Raw genomic sequence first — 25,673 nt, 5'->3', positions numbered from 1 at the left:
TGGACAGGCAGAGAAGCAGGAGCAGCCAGGGGTGATTTCAGTGCTATGAGCCAGGCCTTGTGTCTGGCAGGCCTGTTCCTAACCCTGAGGCCCTGGTTAGGGTGAACCAGTGAAAGGGATGGGATTGGTAGTATAAGAGGAAGACAGGGAATAGGGTAGGTTGACCAGATGTCCCGCTTTTGGTGGGACAGTCCCGCCTTTAAACAATTTGTCCCGTGTCCCGCAGTTCTTCAAATTGTCCCGATTTTTGGGAGGCTGTCGCACTGCCTTCTGGGGCACAAGGCAGTGCGGCAGCCTCCCGCGTGCAAGGCCTTCTGGGGCTTGCCGTTTCCCGCCCTGTGACTGTCCCGCCTCCCCCCCGTCCCGGATCACAAAGGTGACCATCTGGTCACCTTAGAATAGGGCCAAGGAGGAAATGACTGATCAGTCATTCCTAGAACTGGGAAATTGTATGGAAGGCGGAGGCTGATGGTGAGACCTCCTCCCTCATTTATCCTACTTCTGTTGTTTCCTGATCGATAGAATATGCTGCTTTGTACGCTCTGAAATTTCTTTATAAAGCAAGAGAATTAAAGTGTTCATGTCATACCAGAAGAATCCAAACATGTTGAAGGTTTATGAGACAATGCATCAAAGAGTTGTTCCATGTCTTCCAAGGAACATAACTACTTTGTGTACAATTTGACTGGCAAAAGCTTACGATTAGCTTGGATTTCAAAAAGATTGCTCTATAATGATGCTTTTATTCTTATTTTCAATATCAAGAAAAGTGAGAAATGGAATGAAATAGCACAGAAATATTTTTTCTGAACGTCTCAAAATGCCTCAGGTATATATTAGGAGCTGAAATTATTGTTATTCTTATTACTGGAGAAACAAAAGCAATATACAAAAGGCCATAACCCAAACAACGTCATTGAGGAGTCGAGAAGATTGTTTTGTTCACAGAAAAATGAATACAATTGAACATCTACAATAAAGGCCAAACTTCTTCCCCCAAAATTGTACACTACAAATAATATTTATCACTTGTAGGGGCTGAAATAGTACTATTATGAATACAAAAGGTATAGATGGCAAAGAAAATCTTTAATTGCATCAAAACCACAATAGGCAGCTGCAAATCTACTGTACTGAAGGAATATAGTACTCTGCTCCTAAACAAAATTGTAGTCAGTTCATTATTAAATGAGTGCTTAAAACAATCTGTTATATTCTGCTATGTGGAGTTTTCAGTGAACCCCAAAACTCCATTATACCAACATGAGCAAAGGAGATCAGCATCCCAGATTGGAGAAGAATCAGCATACATATATCACACCTGGCTATCTGTTGCAGTGATATGGAAATTGCCGGCTGGGAGGGAAATCAGTGGAGAATACTCTCTGCTCTGACACTCATTAATTCCTATATATACCCTAACTTCTTCCTTCGCACTTTGAAGTACAGTACACCCAAGTTGATTGGTCAGATCTCCTTCAGTGGGAAGTTTGAACAGACCTCCTGAAATATAGTGCAAAAAGAAACACCCCAGCAGAGCCCCAAAAAGTGGGAACTGTAACAACTTTTATTTTCATTTCCCTTCACTGTGGTGCTATACTTTAAACATAAAATATATTTTGTGTTTAGTGCATATGTTCTGCTGTATTCCAAGAAATGATTTTATGCAGGCATGGCAGGTGGTCCAGTACGTATAGTCTAACGAATGATCAACATTACAAAGCAAGTGCAAAATGTGCATTTGCAAAATGAGAGCTCTAGTGTGGTGCTACAGGGCATAGTTTTATTCTAAAAATAGGAGTATAATTTTATTTTTATTGAGCTTATTTATTATTTAGCCCACCTTTCTCACTGATATGCAAGGGGGATTACAGAGTACACAGAAAAAAATGGCATATAGTATGGAAAATTGAATGGATAATGTAATAGGACTAAAAGTACAAAACTGAACAAACAGAAGCCGCAAGTGACTATACAGTAAAAGACACATAGTAAACAATGCAATTGAACAATGCAGTAAGATAAGGCACCTCAAATTAAATGACAATGTGAGCATCCAACAGCATTCTGCAAGCAATGCACAATGTGGAATTACAAAGGTATAGGCAAACCATCTGCAGAAGTCCCAAGCTTGTATATAGGCAACTGTCTCAGAGCACTGGTCCATGCAGCAGTTTTCAAACAGGTGTCTGCTCTATCCTGGTTGTAAACAAACTGTGAACCAGAACGAATCTGGGATCTTCTACCACTGTTCTATGATCCTCATCTGACATGCATAAATATAGATGCAGTAATAGTTTGTAAATGTGACACATTGAATGGAGAAAAAAAATTAAAACTGGGTTCTTATGCTACCAAGTTTTATCTCTGCGTTTGTCTAGGTACACGTGCAATATAAAGAAGAAGTTACTCTGTTTTTAAATCCATTTTGGGTCCCTTTTTATAGCATGTTTGAAATGCCATGAAGACATGCAAACTGCAAAAGCTCACACATTTTTGGCATCACTCTTGAAAACAGAGCACTTGCACTGATCGTGTTCTTACAGAACACTGTTGGTTATGACAGAAGCTGAGCCACAGTAAAATACCGTATATACTCGTGTATAAGTCGACCCACGTATAAGTCGAACCACCTAATTTTACCACCAAAAACTGGGAAAACTTATTGACTCGTGTATAAGTCTAGGGTGGTAACTCCAAAGCAGGCAAGAGCAGGGAAGAGCCAGGGTGCCCGCTCCCTACTGGATCGCTCCCCCCCGCCTCCTGGATCCCCACAGCAGTCCCAGCCCTTGGCTGCTCTGGTGTTTCCTTGCTTGCAAGCAAGGAAATGCCAGATAGAGCATTTGCCTGCTTTTGGGGTTTCCTTGCTTGCAAGCAAAGAAACCCCAAAAGCAGACAACTGCTCTGTCTGGCAAGAAAGGAAACTCCAAAGCAGGCGGGGGCAGGGAAGAGCCATGGTGCCCACTCCCCACTGGATCACTCCCTCCCAGATCCCCACAGCAGCTCCAGGCCTTGGCTACTCTGGTGTTTCCTTGCTTGCAAGCAAGGAAACACAAAAAGCAGATGACTGCTGTCCCCATAGCAGGTGAGGGCAAGGAAGAGCCGGGGCCACCCATGATGCTGGATGCACGCCTGTGGGGTGCACAGCAGGCACAGCAGGCTGCTGCCCACCGCCCCACCACCCCTCCGCCACCGCCCTTCACTTACTCAGTCATCTTTTTCTTTCCCCGCAGGCTCTGCAGACTCCGTTTCGGGGAAGCTGCCACTCCGGGCAGCCTGTCTCTATCTTTCTTAAAAGGGCAATGCTCCAAAGACAGGCTGCCCGGAGTGGCAGCTTCCCTGAAAAGATGCCTGAGTGAGTGAGGGGGACGACGGGCTGCGGCGGCTGCGGGTGGCTCGCATATTCGTTGAGGAGGGCTTTTTCAGCACAAAAAACGTGCTGGAAAATTCGACTTATACATGAGTATATACGGTACATTCAAAGTTGAATACTAGGTTTTGTGAAGTTTGGAAGTGATGCTGTTTCAGGGTGGGGGATAATCCACCCACAAACATCATCATTTCAATGTTGTTTAAACTGGGGACCCCAGATTCTTCCTTTAAGGTGTATTTAAAAGAAGAAGAAGAGTTTGGATTTATATCCCCCCTTTCTCTCCTGCAGGAGACTCAAAGGGGGTTACAATCTCCTTGCCCTTCCCCCCTCACAACAAACACCCTGTGAGGTGGGTGGGGCTGAGAGAGCTCCGAGAAGCTGTGACTAGCCCAAGGTCACCCAGCTGGTGTGTGTGGGAGTGTATAGGCTAATCTGAATTCCCCAGATAAGCCTCCACAGCTCAGGCGGCAAAGCTGGGAATCAAACCCAGTTCCTTCAGATTAGATACACGAGCTCTTAACCTCCTATGCCACTGCTGAGAATTTGGGCTTTCCAGTTTAAACACCATTGAAAGTGATGCTGTTTGGGGATGGATTCCAGCATCACAGCAGCTGCCCGGGGGGGGGGGGCGGGCTCAGATTTTGCACCAGGCTCCATTTTCCCTCGCTATGCCTCTGCCTAGAGGGGAGGGCAGAAGGGGCTGCTGGCGGGGGAGGGCAGGGCAGGGGAGTCTGCTGTCCCTGGCCTTGGAGAGCTATTTTTATAAACACTGAGGCCGGGGGTGGGGCTTGGGAGGTGTGGCCACGTCCCCAGGGGCAGGTGGGGTGTGGCCCCGCTCCCCAACCCCCCTATAAAAATCTATACCTACCTCCCTGCAGAGAGGCGTCCTTCTAGATTTTACTGCAGTCTAGAGTGACATACAAGGTGAGAGCTCCTTCCCTGGCTGTCCCTTGAAGATGCAAACAAGTTGATATAAATTACACAAACAACATGTATTTCAAAGCCAACACCCTGTGAAGATAGCCTAATGATTAATTTTCACTATATAACCTTTTTTGGTTGTCATGGCCATTTTCCTTAGAGCATATTGTTTTAGGGTCCAGTTAATCAGTAATGCTTAAGCAAAGCAAAGCAGCCATCCTTGACTTGGTAGCGATGTCTTTTTAGAAGCAGGCAAGTTAAAAAAACATGGCTTCTGTATGGCTGTCATTATAGACAGGCCTGTATCTGCTTAATTAGCTAATTACTGTTAAATTCCCCAACAGAGAATACACGAGAGAGAATAACTTGAGCTTTATTCACAAATTGGATTTGTCATTTACATATCTGCTATTGACATATATATTTGGTTGCAACTTTACATATTTGTGTACTGGTTATTTTGCATCCAAGGAAGTGAGTTTTGCTTCAAGGAAACTGTTGCTAAAATAATATTTGTTTGTCTTTAAAGTCCTTCCGGATTCCTGATAGTCTAACTGGGGTTTGTTGCTCAAAGCATAGTTTATCATGATGCCTGGATTCAGACTCAGCATGCAGAAACATGCAAAATCTTGCAGACTCAGTCTTAATAGCAACTGACTGTCTAATTCTAAAGAACATTAAACCTAAGTCAATTGAAGTCAGTTGTCTTAGAAGGGTGTAACTCTGCTTAGGATTGCTTTGCAGGTTGATGAGAATGGTGGGCATATTAATATTCTAAATAAAAACACTAACTAGGCACTATTGGGGATTAAAACTGGAACATGGCACCAAGATTTTGTATAAGTGCTTGGCTGATGGAAGAGAACTTCGGCAGAACTGAAAGTTAGGTAGACTATGTGGTCTCAATTATAGGCTTCTGACTTGGCATCCTGTGGAATTTTGGAGACAACAGACAGGGGGACAGTTTGCCTGCCAAGAAGACAGAGCTGCTTGTAGCTCTGAAGCTATCACAGATTAATAGGATGATGTTTCTCTTGTGATTTCTTGCTACCTCTGGATAATGGAAAAACTCATGCTGCCAACCTGATCATTTTATCTAAAATGTATTTTATTTTGTAGTTGCTTTCTGCTTTTCCCCAGATGGCACATCAATCAAAACACAGTTTCATAGACTTTATTTACAGTCTCGTGGTTATTATATTGGTATGGTGTTCAAACAGAAGCTTACTACAGTGGTGATAAAGAGACAATGACATGAATTTTTGGTTTCAGAATATTAACTTGGAACAGCACTAAAGGGAAAAGATTAGGAATTTAAGTCCTTTGCTTTAATAAAACTCTGAATTTTCAAAGTTAGTAAAATGAAGTTTACACCTGATTTAGAATTGTCTACAACAATGGATTGTATATTTACTGCACAAACATTCCCTTCTTCTTTTGGAAGTTCAGCATTTTCTCCCATTCTAACACTAATCACAGTGAGTACACATAGCCAATAGGGTATAAATTAATATACTTCTGTCTCTTCACATGTACTCTGCAACTGTCTTTAATAAAACAAAAGTACATATATCCTTCCATAGCTCATGTCATGTAAACAATGAATATTGAACTAAAATGGTAAAGGTGTATGTATGTGTGGGGATGGGGGGTATGAGCAAAAAATTAAAAACTTGCTATATATCTTTTCCAAAATGACAAGAATATATCTTTCGAGAAAGATAACATGTTTTTTCAGTTACCATGAATTTCTATCTCATTCACTGGATGGGGAAGTCTGCTACTGCCAGAAAAATGTATTTTATGGTTAGCAGGCAGGATCCTAGGCTCTAACAATTCCAATGGGAGACCCTTCCCTATTGATCCCCATACCAACAGTCCTTAGGGATACAACTTGAGGGGGCGTCTCTAAAAGATAATAGGTCCCACAGGTGAAGACAAAACTTTAACAAAAGTCAAGAGAAACAATGACATTCCATTGGACCTAATGCCTGTAATGATATATACAGGCTATCTCTAACAAAGCCATCCCAGGGTTCTTAAAACTGTATCCTGCTAGGTCTGCCAAGATGGAGCTGACCAGGCAGCAGCAGAAACAAGCTCCTATTTCATTTAGTCTGTTCTTACAATTCAGATTCTCAATTTTTAAAAATTGTCCTCTACCTTGGCTTAGCTGACTTTGATCTGAAGAATTTTGTAACCTCTAAGGAGGTTTGTTTAAGATATTTTGACTTGTGTAACAGAAGTTGCATGAAAGCAGACATCAGCAAGTATATAGTTAAAATTATAAAAGATGGGGGGGGGGATGATACAGGGCCAATTCTGACCTGAACCCACACCGGCATTTGGCAAAGCAACCTTGTATTGATAAGTTGCTGACATTGACTAATCCTGCAAGAGAATGTCTAGCACCGACCAATTCACCTGGTAAGAACAATTCATGTGAGAGAAGGAGCAGGAGATGTAGGGGGAAGAGTGGAAGAAGAGGGACTCTGTAGTTAGCAACTTGTGAGGTTATTTACATACCAACAGTAGACGACTCTGAGCCCTTAGAGGTGCTGAATGAATGAAAGAGGCAACAATTTTCAGTGCATAATAGTGGAAACTTTATGAGGCTTTCATTGATCTCAAGGGCGCTGTTGATTCCATCTCCAGAGATATTCTCTGGAATAAGTTATCTGAAATGGGTATCAACAATCCTCTTCCTCATTAGAAACTTGCATTCCTCCACAACATGTCAAGTTAGATATAATATCATTGGGCTACATACCACAAAATTTAAGTTTCCAAGAGCGTTAAGCTGGCCTGCATCCTTTCTACTCAACTTGTATTTGAATGGCCTGGCTCCTATGTTATCAGTCGATGCTAATGATCCCAACTTTTGAGAGACCTATTTCCCCTTTTATTACATGCTAATAGTGCAATTTTACTATCTCACACTCAAAAGGGTCTGAAACATCTCTGTAAGGCATTTTCACAATACTGCAAGACTAATCCACAGAAAATTAATATTGATATATCAGAAGTAATGGTCTTTAGTAGTACGTGGAAAAAGCACATCTGTGGAAAAAGCACAGACGGCAGATAGAACAAGTGAATCAGTACAAATCTTGGCATCCACAGTTTAATCATACATGGACAAGGCAGTGTTCATATGCCATCCCAGTAGCCAAACATAGCTCAGTAGCAACAATATGTTTTTTTTCCATCAGAGAGGAAATTACTAAATTCCTCCAGCTCTTCAAGTTTTCAGTGGTAAAGTGGCAGCCCAATTGCTCTTCAGGATATCAATATGGATTGAGGCATTCAACAGTAACATAGAAAGTGTACAAACATTATTTTTGAGAAGAATTGTGGGGGTTCCCCTATGCATAGGATATGCTACAATGTGCATGGAAATGGGCCAGCATTTGTTGGAAGCAAAGGGCTCCATCCAAAGGAGTAGGGCAAATCTGCTTGTGGGAGTGGTGTGCCCTCTATGTAGACAATTCCACAGGGCATTTTGCCATCTTCTGGATCAGTAACTCCTTAATAACTTTTCATTAGTCAGAATTAATACATTAACTTCTGCTCTCCTCCAGAAAAGCTTTAACAATACTCCATATAAAGATAGACTCTGATCTGTTCAGCATGTACTTTTGCGCTGCTGGTTTTATGCAAAGTTTTGGGAAATTTTAATTCACCTCTAACAAACTCATATAGCACTTTATCTGATGAGAGAATTGTGATCCATTTACAAGCTGATTTTAACCCATTTGTTACTAATACAAACTCTAGATGTCTCTCCTCAGCTATAAGACTGAGCAATCAACAGTGTAAGTAGAGCTGATTTTAAGGCCTTGTATTTAATTCTTTTCTGCCAATAAAGGTAAAGGTTAATGTTAAAGTATTCTACTACATGTAACTCAACCATACATGCATCAGTGTGAAGACTGTCCTCCTCCTTGCTCTCCTTTGTCTTTTCCTGGCCACTACTGTAATCTTTTTTCTCCTGATCTCCAAACAATGCCATTCCCCCACAAGGGATGGAAAGGCTAGGTCGTTTGCTGAGTCCCATTGAAAAGAGCAGGAATGAAGGCCCAGAACCACTTTCTCTCTTGGGAATAGGCAAAACTCTTTGTTGACTGAAAGAGCATGCGGGGAAGTTCAGTGACAAATGGTCACCATCTTGCTTTCTGCTGCTTTTAAGTGGCATGGTCGACTTCTCTCTGCCCCTTTGGCCTCAGAATGAGAGGGGGTTCCAACTCATCCAATCTTCCACCTCCCCTGGGATGGTGGACAGACTGTTTTCCCTCTTACTGGGACCTACTGCCAGTTGCAAGCCATTCCTTGCACCTGGTGGGCCACTGTGAATAGCAGAGAGCTGGACTAGATGGACTTTGGTCTGATCCAGCTGGCTTGTTCTTATGTTCTTATGTTCTTATTTCTCCTTTGCTGGAGCATTTGAGGAGTAAATAGTCCAGGCCTGCCTTCCTTGGTTCCACAACCCCATTTCCTGTTGTGGCCATCTGTGCAGACCTCTAAGCTTCTTCTCCTACCTTGTCCTTGGGCATTGCCTAGGAATATTGTTGTGCTGTAGGCAGACGTGAGCTATTGTGCGACAGAGAGACGGAGCTCAAGGCAGGTAGCAGTCAGATAGTCCAAGGTCAAGGCAGGTGGCAAGCAAATGTGTAGTCAGACAATCCAGAGTCAAGCAAGACCAGGGGTACAAGCAGGCAGGCAGGCTGGCTAGGCATGAAGGTACAAGGCATGGAGCATAGAACCTGGTGCATGGAGCTTTCCAGTGAAAAACACTTGTTGCACCCAGGCAGAGACCAGTCCAAAACAGAGTTTAAATAGGAGATCCTGGCTAATGAGGTTGGAAGATGAGGCATGGAGACTGTGGTGAACTGAGCCCTTCGGGGGAGGGCGGTATAGAAATATAACCAATAAATCAATCAATCAATCAATCAATAAATCCCACAAGGCCTCAGTTCTCCTCAGATGCAGATGCCTCCATTTCACAGACCCTTCTGCCATACCTAGCAGCAATGCGAGCACTTTTTAGCACTTAGCTGCTGCCTTTGTCTTTGCCTTCTTCAGGCAGCTGGTTCATTACTCAGCTCATCTGAGGCAACTGATGGCTCTCCCAGCTGCATGGCACTAGGCTCAGTTGCTGGTTCTGCTGGCTGGCAGGGAAGGGCTTGGATTTGGCTGTGCCTTGACTGGCAAGACATGGCTTGGAGCTGGCTTTGTTTCCGGCAGCTCCTGGTCCACAGTGCCTTCGGGCTCCACATCAGATTCCTTGTCTTGAAGGAACTGCCTCATGACAATTGTTTTCTCTACATCAGGGGCTGTCCCAGGCTTTCTGGTTCACCGCTTAGCTGTGGGGATGTGGACAGTGCTTTCCAGCACTTGCTGCAAATAGTAACATCAGCTGTAATAAAGCTGACGCTGTTGGCTGCTGGCTTATTATGGGCAGCATAAGGGCTCTCCCCGGGGCAGCAAGTCATGGGCTTCTTCCCAGTTGCCCAGGTGAGTTGTGCAAATGCGAAGGCCAGAGACACGGTCTGTGGGGGCACAGCTAGTCCTTCCTAGTGAATGCCAGCATCAGTTGCAGCTACCATTGCTATTGCTGGGTGGTTTGGGAGTTCTTTTGGGGGCTCCTTTCCCACAGTTCAGATGAGTGGCTATGGTACATAGGCTAGAGTGCAGTCCATGATCAGACAGTCCAGGGTTAGAGACAGGCAGAAGGCAAAGCCATGGTCAGCCAGTCAAAGCCATCCAAGAGTTCAGGCAGGCAGGCAGGCAGGCAGGCAGGCAGGCAACCCAAGAACTGAAATTTGCAGAAGTCAAGCAGGGGGAACAGGTGTGTGGAGCTTCCCAGTGAAGGACACTTGTTGCACCCAGACCATCCAGGGCTCCTTTCTAAGCATGAATAGGCTGTCAGCTGGGAAAGGAGTGAATTCCTACAAAGACTCATTCCCTGAAGATGAGGCATGGAGACTGTGGTGAACTGAACATCCTTGTTGGAAGTGATGTGTTTGGGGATACCATGTGTGACGAATGCCCTTATAAGGCATTCAGTTTCCAGGGTGAGAGTCTGATTGGCTAGAGGGAAATGGCAAGAATATAAAAGGAGTCAGCCCGAGTGCTGAGGGGCATTTTCTTTTGGTTCTTTGTGCCTTTTGGTGCGTTTTGGCAGAGTGAGCAGATCAAGCAGAGATCTGTCACTGCTGTTGGTCTGGCAGGAGTCAGACAGTGTACTCTGTAGGCTGAGGAAGCTTATCAGAGACATCAGGAAGCCCTGAGTTTGGTGGAGAGTGACCCGCCACTCAGGTGTTTGACGGAAAACCTCTGTCCAGACTAGAGTCTGTCCTAACCAGTACAACCCCAGTCTTAGGAGGCCCAGTCCAGTGGCAGTGTGGCCAGTTTGGATGGTGGGAGAGGGAGGCTTGTGTGCCAGAATCCCACAGGGCATAGACTGGGGTGTGTTGGTTTAGTGTGCTTAGGTACAGAAAGACTAGCGTCTGACAGAAGAGGGAGTGTGATACTCTAAAGTCAAATCTTTTTCTGAAGTAAAATCTTTTCTTAAGTGACACTTACATGTGTCTGTGAATGTTTGAAACTGAAGTGCCAACAACATCTCTGAAACCATTAAGCTCTTGAAACCAATAAGCTTTTGAAACCAACAAGCTTTAAAATCCTCTCAGGTTGCCTGAGAATCCTACATTTAAGCCAGTAATAAACTTTTCAAGTTTTGTTTAAGTTACAACCGTTCCAGTCTATTTTGTCTGTGTGTGTTCCTAGAAAGAGTGGTGTCCATTTATCAGGTTATGGGCTACAGAACAGATTATATTTTTGGTGGCAGCGAACTTTCATATTTTTTTTTGTTTTTATTAGGGGAGATCCCTCCAGCTAGAGAGGAACCAGTTTCCTGAGGGAATATCTCCCTGGGGCTTGGCACTTTGAAATAGGTGTCAGGGAAAAGGGAATTCCTTTTTCTCTCCTTCTCCTTTGCCCCGTTTGTGCTTTTGTTAACATTGGTGACATAAGGGTGGCTTGGAAGTTTGGGACAAACGATCGCCTCAGACGTGGGCCGTGCCCTGAGTTGCAACACCATGGAACCTGAAGATGTCCTGCAGTTATCCTTGACCAAAGTTGTGCCACTGCAGGGGACATATGGACCAACTTCAATAACAGGTCTACCATGACAAAGATGCTGGTGTGCCAGTGGGACCTGGGTAGGTCCGTGATAGTCCATGGAGATAGCTTGCCAAGGGAACCAGAAGGCCCAGTGGCTTGCCAGCCTGGGTTTTTGCATGATGACAGACCTTACACATTGTTACAAGTGATGTATCTCATTCCAAATGTGAGGCCACCAAAAGTCCCTTGTAATCAAATGCAGAGTTCTGTACTGGCCGAAGTGCCCAGCCAGCGGAGTATCATGGCTGAGTTTCAGGATATCTACTTACATGGGTTTGGGCATGTAGATATGTCCTCAATGGGTCAGGAGTCCATCCTGAAATATGCAGTCTGAAGTACTGGCATTCACTGACCCTTATACAGAGACTTTGAGTTCCAAGTGTACATTTTGGGATCCCCTTGTTATTTGTATTGTGTTATCCATGTTGTGCAATTCTCTTTATTTTGGTTTTTTGATATAGAGTTTTTAATTATTAAAGGTTTAGTTTTAACGCTGTTATTTGAGCCAGACAGAAGTTTTCTTTTAACAGTATCTAACTGTTCTGTCTCATTTTGTATACTGAGAAGAACAGAGCTCACCAGATATGTCGCTCAGTCAAACAATTGGCTGACTGAACGTGTCCCAGTTTCCAGTGGTTGGTGCTGTGAACCTGGACTGGGTGCTGTGCATCCTTGAGGTGGTGCCTCAACACCTTGAAGGCCATCTTGACGTCCAGGAGCTTCTGTTCCCACACCGTGTAGTTGCACTCAGCAGGGGTTAGTTGGCGGGAGAAAAAAGCACATGGTCGTAGGTGTTGATTGTTGGCCACCAGTTGGAGCAGGATGGCTCTAAGGGCAGAACTGGATGAGTCCATCTCCAAGGTCAAGGACAAGGCAGGACTGGGAATTGGAGACAAGGCTCAGCTGAAAACCAGTGTTTAAGGTCTTGGAATGCCTCAGCCACTGCTGGAGTCCAGGTGAACGCCTCTCAGGGTTGGGTCAGGGACTGGATGAGATGTGAGATGAACTGTCAGTAACCACTTGCTGTTCTTGTTCCGTGGTCCTTGCCTGGACAGCAAAGTCTCCACTTTAATAAGATCTATCTTTATGCCTGAAGGCAACAACCTGTGCCCCAGGATGTCTATGGAGGGCAAGTGGAATGTGCACTTCTCCAGTTTTGCATACAGGTGGTGCTCCTAAAGTAATTGGAGGACCTGATGTATGTCTGTGATGTGCTCAGCTCTGCTCTTGGAGTACATTAGGATATCAGCCAGGTATGCAATAACAGATTGATCTAGCAGGTCCCAAATAACATTGGGATTCAGAGTACTGGCCTCTAAAATTCTGGTATAAATTAAAAAACCATGAAAGGAAAGAAAAAAATAGGTAGGAAAGAAAGGAGTCACTATGCTCTACTAATAAGAGACTGATGAACTGCTGTCTGACTAGCCCGGCTAGTGAAGCATATCACAGTGAGGTTGACAATATTCCTCAGCTAGTAGGATACAGTAAGACCTCCGCGGGTATGCACAAATACAGTGTCTTATGGAATTAGCTAAGCTGCCCTTTTAAAGTAAAAAATTGTCAACTCCACCCTTGCTCTAAAAATCCAAAGCACTTTTAAGTTTCCAGATCTATTTATTGTGCCAAGCATTATATCCACTATTTTGTGCAAAGGAAAAAAACCCTCTTTTTAAGGAACTACAATATACTCTAATAATTGAGAACAGTGAGGTTAGTACCAACATAGGCATGATTAATACCTCAGGTAAAAACAGCTTACTGAGTTGAATAATGTGATGCTGAATCCACTGAAGTAATGAATATTTAAAGTTTTATAAGGAAATAAAAGAAAGGCAGCTGGGTGTCTTCAATCTTCCCATTCCAAGGATGACACTGGATGTCAACAAGAGATCTTATTATTTCTTGCCTTAACTTAACCTGAAGAAAATATGCAAAAAAACTTCCTAAACAAGAAGAAAAAAGAACAAGGAGAAGTAACAGATGTCTTCCCCACTATTGAGTTATGCAGATGAATGACTAAACATATGGAAAAATAGTTTGGTAACAAGTACTATCAACTCATTTTTTTTTCCTTCAGTTTTTCTCAACCATTTTATGAGATGTAAAGTCTGGCAGGGGAGACACCATGAGATGTAAAGCCTGTAAATCTCCAATATAGAAATGTTCCTGCATTTAAAAAATCTATGCTGTATAAGGCACTAATAATATGATAAAAGCATGATTTGTCATACATAAAATGATAAAAGCATGATTTGTCATACAGATAAGCTGATTCATGTGATAATCTTCAAAGTTGGCTTAGGGAGGGAGAATTTTGGTATGCAAATAACAGTGCAATCCTAAACAAAACAGTACAAACCCTTCTAAAACTATTGGCTTCAACAGAAGAGTGCAAGTCTGGTTAAAATTGTTCTATAAGTCTTCACTGCATGTCTTACTTGTGACACGTATGAAAAATGGTCTGAGCCAGGGTATGCTGATATGTAATTGTGCAGTCTTGATAGAGCATTCACAAAGCTGAAACTGAATCAGCATGCTAGGTTTACTCGTAGAGATGTCAACCAATTGTGATTTACTGTGCATATAAGACTGCTACTTACAACATTCTTCCAATTGACTGGGCATAATGTGCGACTATTAAAAATGCACACACTGTAAAATTAGAGCATTATGTCAAATGGATGCTAGTGGTTATCACTCTTATCACAATTCTAAATGTCTGACCCACCAACCTCTGCTTCAAGATATGAGTTTATTGATTACAAGTTAAGCATATTGTAATATCCAAGAATTTTGGAACCAATAACCTTTCATCCCTGTTATCTGTGTAAGAACTTTTCTACTTTGCTTTGTGAATGTCGGGTTTACACTGTGTGAATGTTCAGGAGTTAAGCTCAAACTGATGTTGCTGATAGTCTGTTAACAGAGATAACTAGTTCTCTCCCTACTCCTTTTTTCCCAATTGCTTTTGAATTTCAGGCTGCAGAATTTGAAACACTGAGGCCACTGAGACACTGAAGTCAATAGCAACCCAGTAAACAAAACATTGGCTGCTTGCACATACAATGGAGAGTGTGGATCATCAAAATGACCAACTGGCTCTAGTATCTTCTTATTCTTGCCTGAGAAAGTTACTAAAGGAGTAGTTTGAGGGGACTGTGGAAAGAAGAGGGCTAACCAGTAAAATGAAATTTATTTTACCCCAAAATACTTTTCTGGTGCCTTGAGAAGCAGGTCAAAAACAGGTCTACTCAGAAGTAAGTCTAATTTTATTTAGTAGGGATTAGTCCCTGGATAAGAAGACTGCAGTTCTAATAATATACAAAAAGACATAAACCAGATGAACTGCGAGAAAAACATTGAAGTGGCAGAATGAGATGATAAAATCCAGTAGCTTGTGTTCTACCACTTTGGATAGCATGTGTGTGTTCGCAGGGGGAGGTATGGATAACATTTTTCAACACTGTCTGATGTACGTGTACGTGTGTGGGTGTGTGAACCCCATTCCTGCAAGTAAAAAAAATAGCATATGAAATTAGGTCTGATACAGACGTTTACATTCACTGTTAGATGTGTTCTGGCAGGAAGTTCTTTTTTCTTTAAAAAAAATATTATTACGCATATGCCATTGTATCCTCCACCTGCAACCTAAATCAATAAGAGTCCATTCTCCAGGCTCAAGACTTTGCCACCTCATTGGATTAGGGTCAAACAGATCCCGCTGTTTTTCTGTATCAAAACTAAACACTGCTGTGTACAGGTACCCAGGTCTGGGTAGTTAAGACTGCGGGAAGGGTTGCCAATTTACTTGCAAAATGTTTGTAAATAATAGTTAAATATTCAACAAATATTTGAATATTTGCTGTACTGAGCAGTACTGCAGTACTGAACAGAGACAAGTATCCAGACTGCAGGAAAACATGGAGCTTATCCCCCCACCCCTGCCAGAAGCATTAGAGAACGATATGCTGGATCAGTTGGAACCCATCTCACTCTCCACTACAAACAGAAATAGTTTGCTCATGGATCTTTGACCTGCACCACTGTCGTGACAGCCAGTTTGTATTTGATTAGTGCTTTCTCCTGAACCCTGGGGCTCTATTCATGTTCAGAGAAGCCTGAAGTCAAAACACACAAGTAAATCAGGTGGCTTAATTCAAAACAAAAAGGCAGAAAAAACTCAATTTTATCCCCACAACACCTCTATTTTGGTAGTTTGACTGAGGTGGATTCCGCATGGGCCAAAAACAGAGGCGTGAAAACGGTTTGAAAACAATGTAAAGTGGTTTAAAATGGTATTAAAGGGTTTACACCATTTTCACACCGTTTTCACACTGCTGTTTTTGGCCCATGCGGAATCTGCCTGAGAGAAACTGATTGGCCAAAGATTATCCAGTGAGTGTCAGGGCTGAGTTGAAAACTGAATCCAGGGCTCATTCCGCACATGCAGAATAATGCACTTTCAAACTGCTTTCAGTGCTCTTTGAAGCTGTGCGGGATAGCAAAATCCACTTGCAAACAGTTGTGAAAGTGGTTTGAAAACGCATTATTTTGCGTGTGCGGAAGGGGCCTAGGTTTAAACAAAGCACTGAACCCAGCTACTGCAACAGTTTCTAGCCCTGAAAACTGCTGCTAGAGGACCTACAGTACAATCCTAAACAGTTATATCCTTCTAAACCCACGGACTTCAAAAAACTCACAATTTATTTATTTACTTACTTTACCTTTCTCCTAACCTTTTCGCCAATGGAGACCTAAAGCAATTTACATAGTTCTCACCTCCATCTTATTCTCACAACAACTCTGTGAGATAGGTTCAGTTGAGAGAAAGTGACTGACCCAAGGTTCCATGGCGTGCTGATGATATGAATTTGGATCTCCTAGAAGATCCTAGTCCAATGCTCTAACCACTGCTTTGGCTCTCTAAAAGCATAACTCGGTTTAGAAGTGCACTATCAAATGATAGCCTATGCTTGTAATGGCCCAGCAAAGTTACATTTATGTTACCATGTTTCCCCAAAAATAAGGCAGGGTCTTAGGTCCCTTCCGCACATGCAAAATAATGCATTTTCAAACCACTGTCACAACTGTTTGGAAGTGGATTTTGCCATTCCGCACAGCTTCAAAGAGCACTGAAAGCAGTTTGAAAGTGCATTATTCTGCATGTGCGGAATGAGCCTTATATTAATTTTTGCTCCTAAAGATGCATTGGTCTTATTTTCAGGGGATATCTTATTTTTTCCATGATTTTGTGCCCCTCACGTGACCAGATCAGCTGGGGAATCTGTAATTAGGGCTTATTTTTGGAGTAGGACTTATATTTCAAGCATCCTCCAAAAATCCCGAAAAATCATGCTAGGGCTTATTTTTGGGTAGGGCTTATTTTGGGGGGAAACAGGGTATATCTGGCCCTTGTAACAAATGAGTTTGACACTCCTGCTTTAAAGCTTTTTATGTTCATGGAAATTTTCCAAGCTTGCCCTTCACATATACAAACAATGGTGCCGTTCATGCCCTAAGCAAATAACATGCTTGTTGTAAAAATGTATTTATAGAGGAATTTTTATCTTTTTCTATACATGGTACTTAATGGTTCATGTTCTGATTACTTGATTTTGTACAATACAACAAAGAATTCATTGAAAGGAGAGATGTGAAACCACTGTGACTGGGAGAGGCCCCAATCAATGAAGAGTCAATGTGTTCAGGATGGGTGGTATTTACATTCTGTGATGTACTTCCATCTAACTATCTTGCCACCCCAGCAAAGCTGACAAAATATTTCTAAGTACATGCACAATGGCAAGCAAACCGGATATATATGACCAACACTGTCTCTAAAAGTTTCAAATGTTTAAAATTAACATATATATTCCTAGAGGAAATACATTTGAAAACATAACATTTCAAGCAGCCATAATTCATGGGCTTATTATGATCACTGAATCCTACAGTCAACCTGACATAAATGGAAAATGTTTCCAGGACTACAGTGAGTGAGTAATAAATCAGCATTAACATTTTAATAGGAATGACTACTTTTCCTGATTAGATCTTTATCAGTTTTGGCATCTAGTTAAAAACTGCCCCACCAAACATCCCGTCATATCCAATTTTATTTAATTTTTCCTTGTGCTGGACAAACATGCTTTGGTGGACTAAATTCACCACTCTGATTCAGCAGTGGCCAGCTCTGTCTTGTTCTGGCTGCTTGTCTGACTCCACTATACTGTAGCAGATGCAGACGCAGCAGTACTGAAAAACGTTGGAATAATATTGCAGCCCCACCGCTTGGACAGAAATGGAAAAGGGAATAAGGGGCATCATCTCAGCGGTGTCAACATTAGGTGACCATTTAGCTTAAAAAGAATCCCTGTAGCCTGAGCAAGAAACTTTTTCAATGTAAAACAAAAAACACCCCTAGGCTTCATCCACAGGAAAAATCTCCATTATGTTGCTACTGATATTTCCCTTCCTATACAACATTGTAAGCTACGTAATCATCACTTTTTTTTTCTGTGGTGGTGGGGAATTGCTTCTTTCTACAGAGTTAGAACACTTACCCATCCAAATTATCTATTGCAGCTGAGCCATTAATATATTTCAGTCAGCTAGTAAGCACTCTTCCCCGCCCCTTTCCACCTGACTCATTTACTGGTGGGATGAAGAATATTAAATTTTTCCCCACACATTGTCATATGTTATCTTTAGAATGCCTAATGTACTAGGGTATCACTTTGGATACAGTTCAAAAGGAAGCATAAACTGGATCATAGGAGCTGCTATTATTATTTGTTTCCCCCAAGGATGATTGGGATGTGGGTTGCTAGTCTGTGTAATATCCTCCAACGCAGGCAAACAAATTGAAATCAGACCAAAAAAGTGCAAGGAATTCCTTGAGGGTTGGGGTTGAGGAAGGGGGTGCTGCTATTTAATTTTTGACGTGGCTGTATTAGAGTTGCCTTTGGAAGGCCTTTTAAGGGTAGGCCCTGTAGGGACTGGAAATGCACACAGCATTTCCTTTTTCATTTCCATTTCATTTTCTTTTTTAAAAAACTCAAGTTTGGTTCCATTAAATTTGTTATTAAATCTGTTTTTTTCCATTGGTTTTTCATTGCCACTAGTCTCAGATTCCAGCTGTAGCATTCTCCCCTGCTCTACTGGGACAAGATTTTCAGGAATTATACCCATCATCTAAGAAATCTTAGATACCAAATTTCTGAAAGATAGAGGAAATCACCCCTGTTTTATAGCTCGCTAAAATTCTAGCTTGCTGAGCAGGAATAGGTCATGCATATGCCTGCCTGCATTTATTTATGTCCTGCTTATCTCCCATAATGGGACTCAAAGCAGCTTAGAACACCCTTTCCCCTCCTCCGTTCTCTCACAACAACTACCTTTTGAAGTGGATTAGACTGAGTGGATGTCACTGGGACAAGGTCACACACAGAGCTTTCATGTTGGACGTGGGGATCTGAGCTCAGGTCTCCTAGGACTATACTCTGACATTCTATCTATTTGAACAGATGTGTAAGCTCTTGGGTGCAGATTCAGAGACTACAATACCATGAGCAAATGAGCTACTGCATTTTTGTAGAATCAAGCTAGAGAGCCAGCAGTGGGGAAAAACACTTTGGAAAGATAGTGAAATTGTCCTCAGAAGCAAGATCTGTATAATTCTGCTGACTGGAACACAGCCATAAGTGGCAATATCCACCAAGGGCACATATTCCTCAAAACACTAATTGGTTTGCTGCTGCATAGAGTTCTAGGTTACAGTACAAAATACCATATTTAAAACAACTTAAATGTGGAGGGGAGGGGGAAATGTGCCATAAACGACAACTTGACTGTTCTTGCAACCCCACAATTATTTTTTGAAAGTTTTGAGGAAACCAGGTCACTTACTCACATTTGTGATTACACTATTTTATTTCCAGAGAGGGGGGAAATGCTGACCTTGCAGCATCACTGGTGAAAACAATGCATAATGATACAGAGAAAAAAAAAATAACTGAGTTAACGATGACTCACTGAACAAAAATAAGTGAGAGAAATCTTATAGCCAGTCAAAGCAAAAGCTAACACTTTTCTTTTTTTTGGTCACTGCTTCAAAAGCAACAACACGAGCATTTCAGAGCATAGATACCTTCAATTGTTGATATTATAATCTCACTTGAACACTATCTCCTTTCTAATGGAAATGTTTTTTTATCTTCACTGGCAGGGGAAAAAAGCATTTATTTATGCAGGTGCTATTTCACAGGGGCTCGTGGCGTATCTTACAAACTGAAATAGCCGATGTTGTCTGCTTTCTGAAAACGTCCTAAGCAAAAGTTTATTTGGGTGTTTTTGTTCAACTCTTTAGAAAAGGCTTGGATTAGCAGCATGGTTCAATGCCCAGCCCCTGGCCTGGATGGCCCAGGGTAACCTAATCTTGTCAGATCTTGGAAGGTAAGGAGGGTCAGGTTGGGAGTGGAAACCACCAAGGAAATCCAGGGTTGCTATGAGGAGACAGGTAATGGTAAGCCACTTTTGTTTGTTTGTTTGTTTGTTGCCTGGAAAACCCTATGTGAGTTGATGGCACTTATTACTACCAAATTATTATCTGGTTGGGCTCATTTCACACACACCACACCCCCACCCCTTCATCCTCAGGACTAATCCTCCCAATGAATATTTTATAACACAAGTTGCTTCAGACTGACTTCCTATCCTGCTCCAAAATTCAGAGAAGAGAGGAGTGAAATCAAGGTTTGTGATGGAAGATGCAGCTGACAAACAGTGGCTGGGTTCAATGAGAGACTTTTTCTTTTTGTTGGAATTTGTGGAGGCATGCTTCAAAAGTACCTAACAAATCTTATTCCAGTGTTCCATTTCTGCATGGTCCAAATATCCTAGGTTGAGCAAGAAAAATATCCCAGTTTGGCCAAGAAATTCGCACGGTTCCCAATCCTAAAGTGGGTTTGTACCGTGATATTTCCCTCATCCTGGGTTTTTCAAAAATCACCCAATTGGTGATCTTTTTCAAAAATCCCACATTGAATCACATTGAATTGATTCTGTGCAAAAGCCATGGGAGCAAAACCAATTTATTTTTCCCACATACTGCCTGATCTCCCTGCTTTACATCATACTCACTCTGTTCCAGCTCACTCTCACAAGTGCCGCTTGATAGCCAAGCTGCAGCCAGCCCAATCCTGCATCTCCCAGCTCACATGCTTGGCAGGAGGCTCTCATTCTGCCCCAAAGAAAGCCCCAGTGACAGCCCCAAAGACCAGAAATGTTATTTGGTATATTCTTGGGGGGTGGGGTGTGTGACTCATGCTGGTAGGGGCTGATGGGATTTGTAGTCCATGAACATCTGGAGAGCCGCAGGTTGCAGACCCCTGGTATAGCACAACATGGTTGCCATGTTGCTCACTGCATCGGCTCCTTTCCAAAGCTAGAGAAAAGGGGTGTGTGCGACCTGCTTGGTTTTCCTGTGGTTGCTGTGGATCCATCCATCAGAAGCATTGCTTTTTAGAGTGGGGGGAAGAGCCAATCAGAATGCAGCACACCGGGGCTGTTCGAGCATGTGAGCTGCATCTACGTTGTTATAAACAAAAAAAGCCGGGCTCATGCAAAAGAAATTGGAGTATTCCCTCCCAGTCTTCACTCGAATCTTTCATAGAAATGGGAAGTGATGCGAAGGGAGAAATCGGGATAAAACAGACCCAGAGTGTAAGATACCGAGGTGAGTGGGGCTGAAAGTTTGATTGAAGTCATCCTGTGTTTCATGGTTAATTGTGGATTTAAACCTGGGTCTCCCAGTCAAAGTGACATTCTAGCAGTGGTGTAGCGCCAATGGGATGGGGGGCATGATGCCATGGGTGGTGGTGTGGCAGGGCCGTGGCCATTCCGTTCCAGGGCGCTGCCACAGCAGGGGCACAAGGTGTGCGTGTACCCCGGGCGCAGTTCCCACTCGCTCTGCCCCTGCATTCTAGCTACAATCCCTAATGGAGTCATCTTCAACCCTTGGCTCAGAACTCTCAGCAATTCACAGAGCTCCACATGCTGGGTCATATTCTTAAAGAACAGTATTTCTACCAAAATTGAGGGAACCACAAATTGAATGGGAAAGCTGATGGAAAAACATAGCTTTCAGACAGTCTTCAGACCCATCAGAAAAATACAACAAATGCTACCATCAGCAACAAATGCTACCATCAGTGAGACTGTCCTTAACCTCTACAGAACTCTACTGCATACCATGCAGCTGTGGATAAGCATACATAGGGGTAACAAACACAGCATTCTGACAAGAATTAAAGAACACGAAAGGCACTGATGACTAATCCAATCTGAGATATCAGCAGTAGCTGAACATGTTCTAAGCCAAGACAGACCTTATTTGAAGATACAGAAATTCTTGACTGTGGCATTGAAATAGTCCTTAGAGGCATATTTTTATTACAAAAAGTTCAGTTCCATGAGAGTGAGCATATAGCTCATGTAGGAAACATTTCTTGGACACATATGTATGTCAGCCTGTCATAAAATTTTATCATTGTCTTTTCCTTTCTTTTGCCACAATTGCACTTATAGAATATGTTGATGATGTAGCTTCCTGTGAACCACAAAAAAAGCCATAATGGATGATATAAAAATCCTAACCTGTTCAACACTGAATAATGGTCAGTTTTGTTTGCAGTGCTCATCAATATTTATTTGTTGCATTTGACACGAAAATTGTCCATATATACAAGAACATTTGCTTTACCTGCTTGATCTTTAAATATTTTCGATATGACAACAGGCACTTTGTGCTCAGCACCACCCTGTAAGAGATGATTAACAAAATTAGCTCATCTTAGCTAAAGTCCTGTGCATTAAAAAGATTAACACAGAAGGAGTTATGCATACCTTTATACTTAAGCCCAAGCCACCAACTGGTTGTCTATGAAGCTTAACAGTTCTGTGCTTTAAAAAATGGTAGAAAAATAAATTTAGGTGAAAATACAATATTAGACATATGTATATTAGATGTGTGCTACTTCATAATAAAATAAAAATGTAAAGGTTATATTTCACAATAGAATATTTGGTTGGATTCAATGACTCACTGCTGTGACAGAAAAGGTCTTCTTCTGGTGGAATTTGCATTGGGGGAAGACTTCTCAATTAATGTAAGGGAGTCACTGGAGTATGACAAATGAATTACCACTGGATCACCACAAACGTGTATGTTTATGCACCCAATGAAAAAAAAAGAGTTGGGGTCTCTGTAGAAACATTCGTTTCATTAGTACCTTCAATTATGTAGTCCTCAATGAATGCAATTTAACAAAATTAATACAGGGACTTCTTGGTTTTAATTCATTTTCCTGTTTACATATGAGAACACACACACATGGGTTTATATATACACACACATACACACACACACACACACACACACACACACAGGTTATATATATACACACACACACATATATAAAAACTGTCCTTTTGAAGAAGTCTTGCTGAAAATAACAGGAAAGGCACATGGCACATTTCAACCACAGGTATGTTCAAAATAATTTTTTTTTAAATGCCCTTGTAAAACCTTTAAAAATTGTTAAATACAGGACTTTGTGCCTGATATATCCCCCCACACAAGCTTGTTTTCTTTGCATTTAATTTATACTCTTTATTTTTATTTTTTTCCACTTTCAAATTGATCTTTTCTATATCTGGCTGGTTGCCTTTCCTGCAGTGAAATTCCCCTATTATTAATCCATTTCTCATAGTTATTTCAATAATTTTTGAAGGAAGTACATGAGATAAAATCTTGACAAACATGCTTGAGTAATTTATCTCACATTTAATAGTACCTTACATTTTGACATTTTCATGCTTACTTTTCCGGTTGCTTGTCATAATAACAGAACACAAAGAGCTTATTTTATCTATTGATGGTAAGCATATAATAGTACAGTTTCACAACATGCTGAGCACAGCCCTATGTTCTATACTATCTCATCACCAGGAACAGGCATCACTGGATGTTTCAAGGTTATTTTTAAAATTCTGCGCAGGGAAACATTATTATTATTGTTGTTTTTAAGATTCATTTTGTTGCTCATAATTTTAGCACAATTGTGTTAAAAGATTTGTTTTCCAAACTTTGCTTTCCAAATTAAATTTTACTCATTTTCACAGATGCTTTCGAACTGTTCTATTTTACTATGCATGAAAAAAAAAACAGCTTAAGGAAAGTAATGATAAAAGTTCATTTTGTTGCTGCACTACAGATAAACAAAAAACCAATTTTGTTGGTTTTATGTAAAACCAATTGCATGTCCTTCTTTCAGGTCCATGTTTAAGTAGACTATGGATTTAAAGTATGTATGTAACTGTGAAGTAGGACATGATGTATAGGTCAGAGCAAGAGTTAGTCATTCTCCCTAAAACGCCTCATTTCAGAGAAATGAACGGAAAATCACTAATTCCTTCAAAACTAACAAATTTCTTCAACACTATCTGCAAACAAGTATTTCTGAGTGTTATAGCTAATGAACTCTTTTATCATCTGAAGTACGAACATTTTGTTTTAAATTCAGAATTCTTTTCTAACATAAAAACACCTTTCTTCAGGAGATAAACTTTATATAAAAAGGCTACTGTAGTGTGGGTATGTGTGTGGTTGGATTACATGTCTGTGTGATAAGCTTTTTTACATTCTTACCTAATCCTGAAAGTCACCTTGCCTCTGACAGTATGGTAGGATGCTTTAAAAAGCATAAGGAATAATTTGGAGAGCGAGTATTGCTCTTTAAGATTTCTTACCTCCTCTGAAACACCCTGCCATACTCACAAGAAAACTGGTTCTAAAAGTAGATTTAGAAGATAAAGATGAGTAGTAATAAAAGGCAAGAAATCAACCGAGAAAGAACCTGAACAACCTCACAGCTTTTTCACTTATATCCTATCTTGGGTTGCCAAGCACCACCACATGAGCCTGGAGATCTTCAGGAATTACAATGAATCTCCAGACAACAGAGATCAGTTCCCCTGGAGAAAATTGCTTCTTTGGAGGGTGGACATGCCACTATATCTGCTGATGTCTCTCCCACTCTCCAGACCCTTAAATCTCCAGCTTCACCCCAAATCTTCAGGAGTTTCCTGGTCTTGAGCCAGCAACTATACTCAAAGTACGTCTTACTGAGTTCACTGGGGCACACACAAGCAAGCATACAAAAGAAGTGATAGTCATTCACTATTTGTTTGGCAGGAAGTTAGGAGGGATGGGAAATCATTAAAAAAGCGTGCCCTCTTCTCATTTTCCTGCTCATTTCCTTCAAAAAATAAGGCATGCTTGCTTGAACAGAGAAAGTGAATAGGTCTTATGAATGAACAGATGACCATTCAGGAAAGAAAAGTTACACACAAGTTCTTACATTGCCACGGTTTGTGTGCGTACACTCATAAGTGTACACTTCAAAAATCAATCTACATGGAAAAGAGACTATTGAGCACCATATTTCCAAAGCATTCAAATTATCTGGCTCCAACATCATTGACATAGAAGACTAGCTCCAGGTGTCTTCTTTGCTATGCTCAAGAAGAAGAAACCCTCTGCTGGAGGCTGAAGATGTGGCAACAAACCCTTGGAAAAGAGCTCCAAATGTATCAGAAAATGTTTGGTGGGAAAATTTGTAACACACCTTAATTTTGGACATTAACATGTGGCCAAATTCTTGGAGAAACATTATTTATTCTTTATTTATTTAGGAGATGTTTATACCACTTCTCCAGAGTCTTACTGAAGGCAACTTACATTGGAATGACAAGTGATCAAAATGAAAATAAACATGCCCAGGGACATAAAAAGCATTAAACTATCTGTAAAACAGGTATCAGACCAGAAGCAGACCATAGTTGGAAACAAAAGCCCTAATCAAAAACCCTGGATAAAAGTACGGTTGTTGCCAGGTGAACCTCAAGAGGGTGGACATTCAGGGGAAGGATGGCACTATAATTTGCCCTCACAGAAAATGTCTATTCTCTGAAGGTAGTAGCACAGACTGCAGGACTTGGATAGCAGATCTGAACTGATAGATTAGACAGTACGGGAGAGTACAGTCCATCATTTATGCTGGCTTCAAGCCATTTAGGCCTGTAAAGAATGTGCACATTGAACTGTACCCAGAAACAGATTGGATACAAT

The 25,673-nt window shown here is 41.6% G+C and overlaps 1 protein-coding gene across 6 annotated transcripts in view; it reads right to left on the bottom strand.

The window, feature by feature from the left end:
• Positions 1–25,673, bottom strand: part of SNTG2 (syntrophin gamma 2) — a 354,452-nt gene that overhangs the window by 192,884 nt on the left and 135,895 nt on the right. For 5 of the 6 annotated variants that reach the window (XM_048497891.1, XM_048497919.1, XM_048497904.1 and 2 more), the window contains exons 3-4: positions 22,388–22,444; positions 22,245–22,302 (exon numbers count right to left, since the gene is read on the bottom strand). In XM_048497891.1, coding sequence (XP_048353848.1) covers positions 22,245–22,302; positions 22,388–22,444 — 115 coding nt within the window. The remainder of the gene's footprint in view (positions 1–22,244; positions 22,303–22,387; positions 22,445–25,673) is intronic. The other variant, XM_048497911.1, reaches the window with a different exon arrangement.

This window comes from Sphaerodactylus townsendi, linkage group LG01 (assembly GCF_021028975.2).
Source record: "Sphaerodactylus townsendi isolate TG3544 linkage group LG01, MPM_Stown_v2.3, whole genome shotgun sequence".
Lineage (NCBI taxonomy): Eukaryota > Metazoa > Chordata > Lepidosauria > Squamata > Sphaerodactylidae > Sphaerodactylus > Sphaerodactylus townsendi.
Note: the sequence above shows the minus strand (reverse complement) of the source record. Positions and strands in the feature narration are given on the sequence as shown.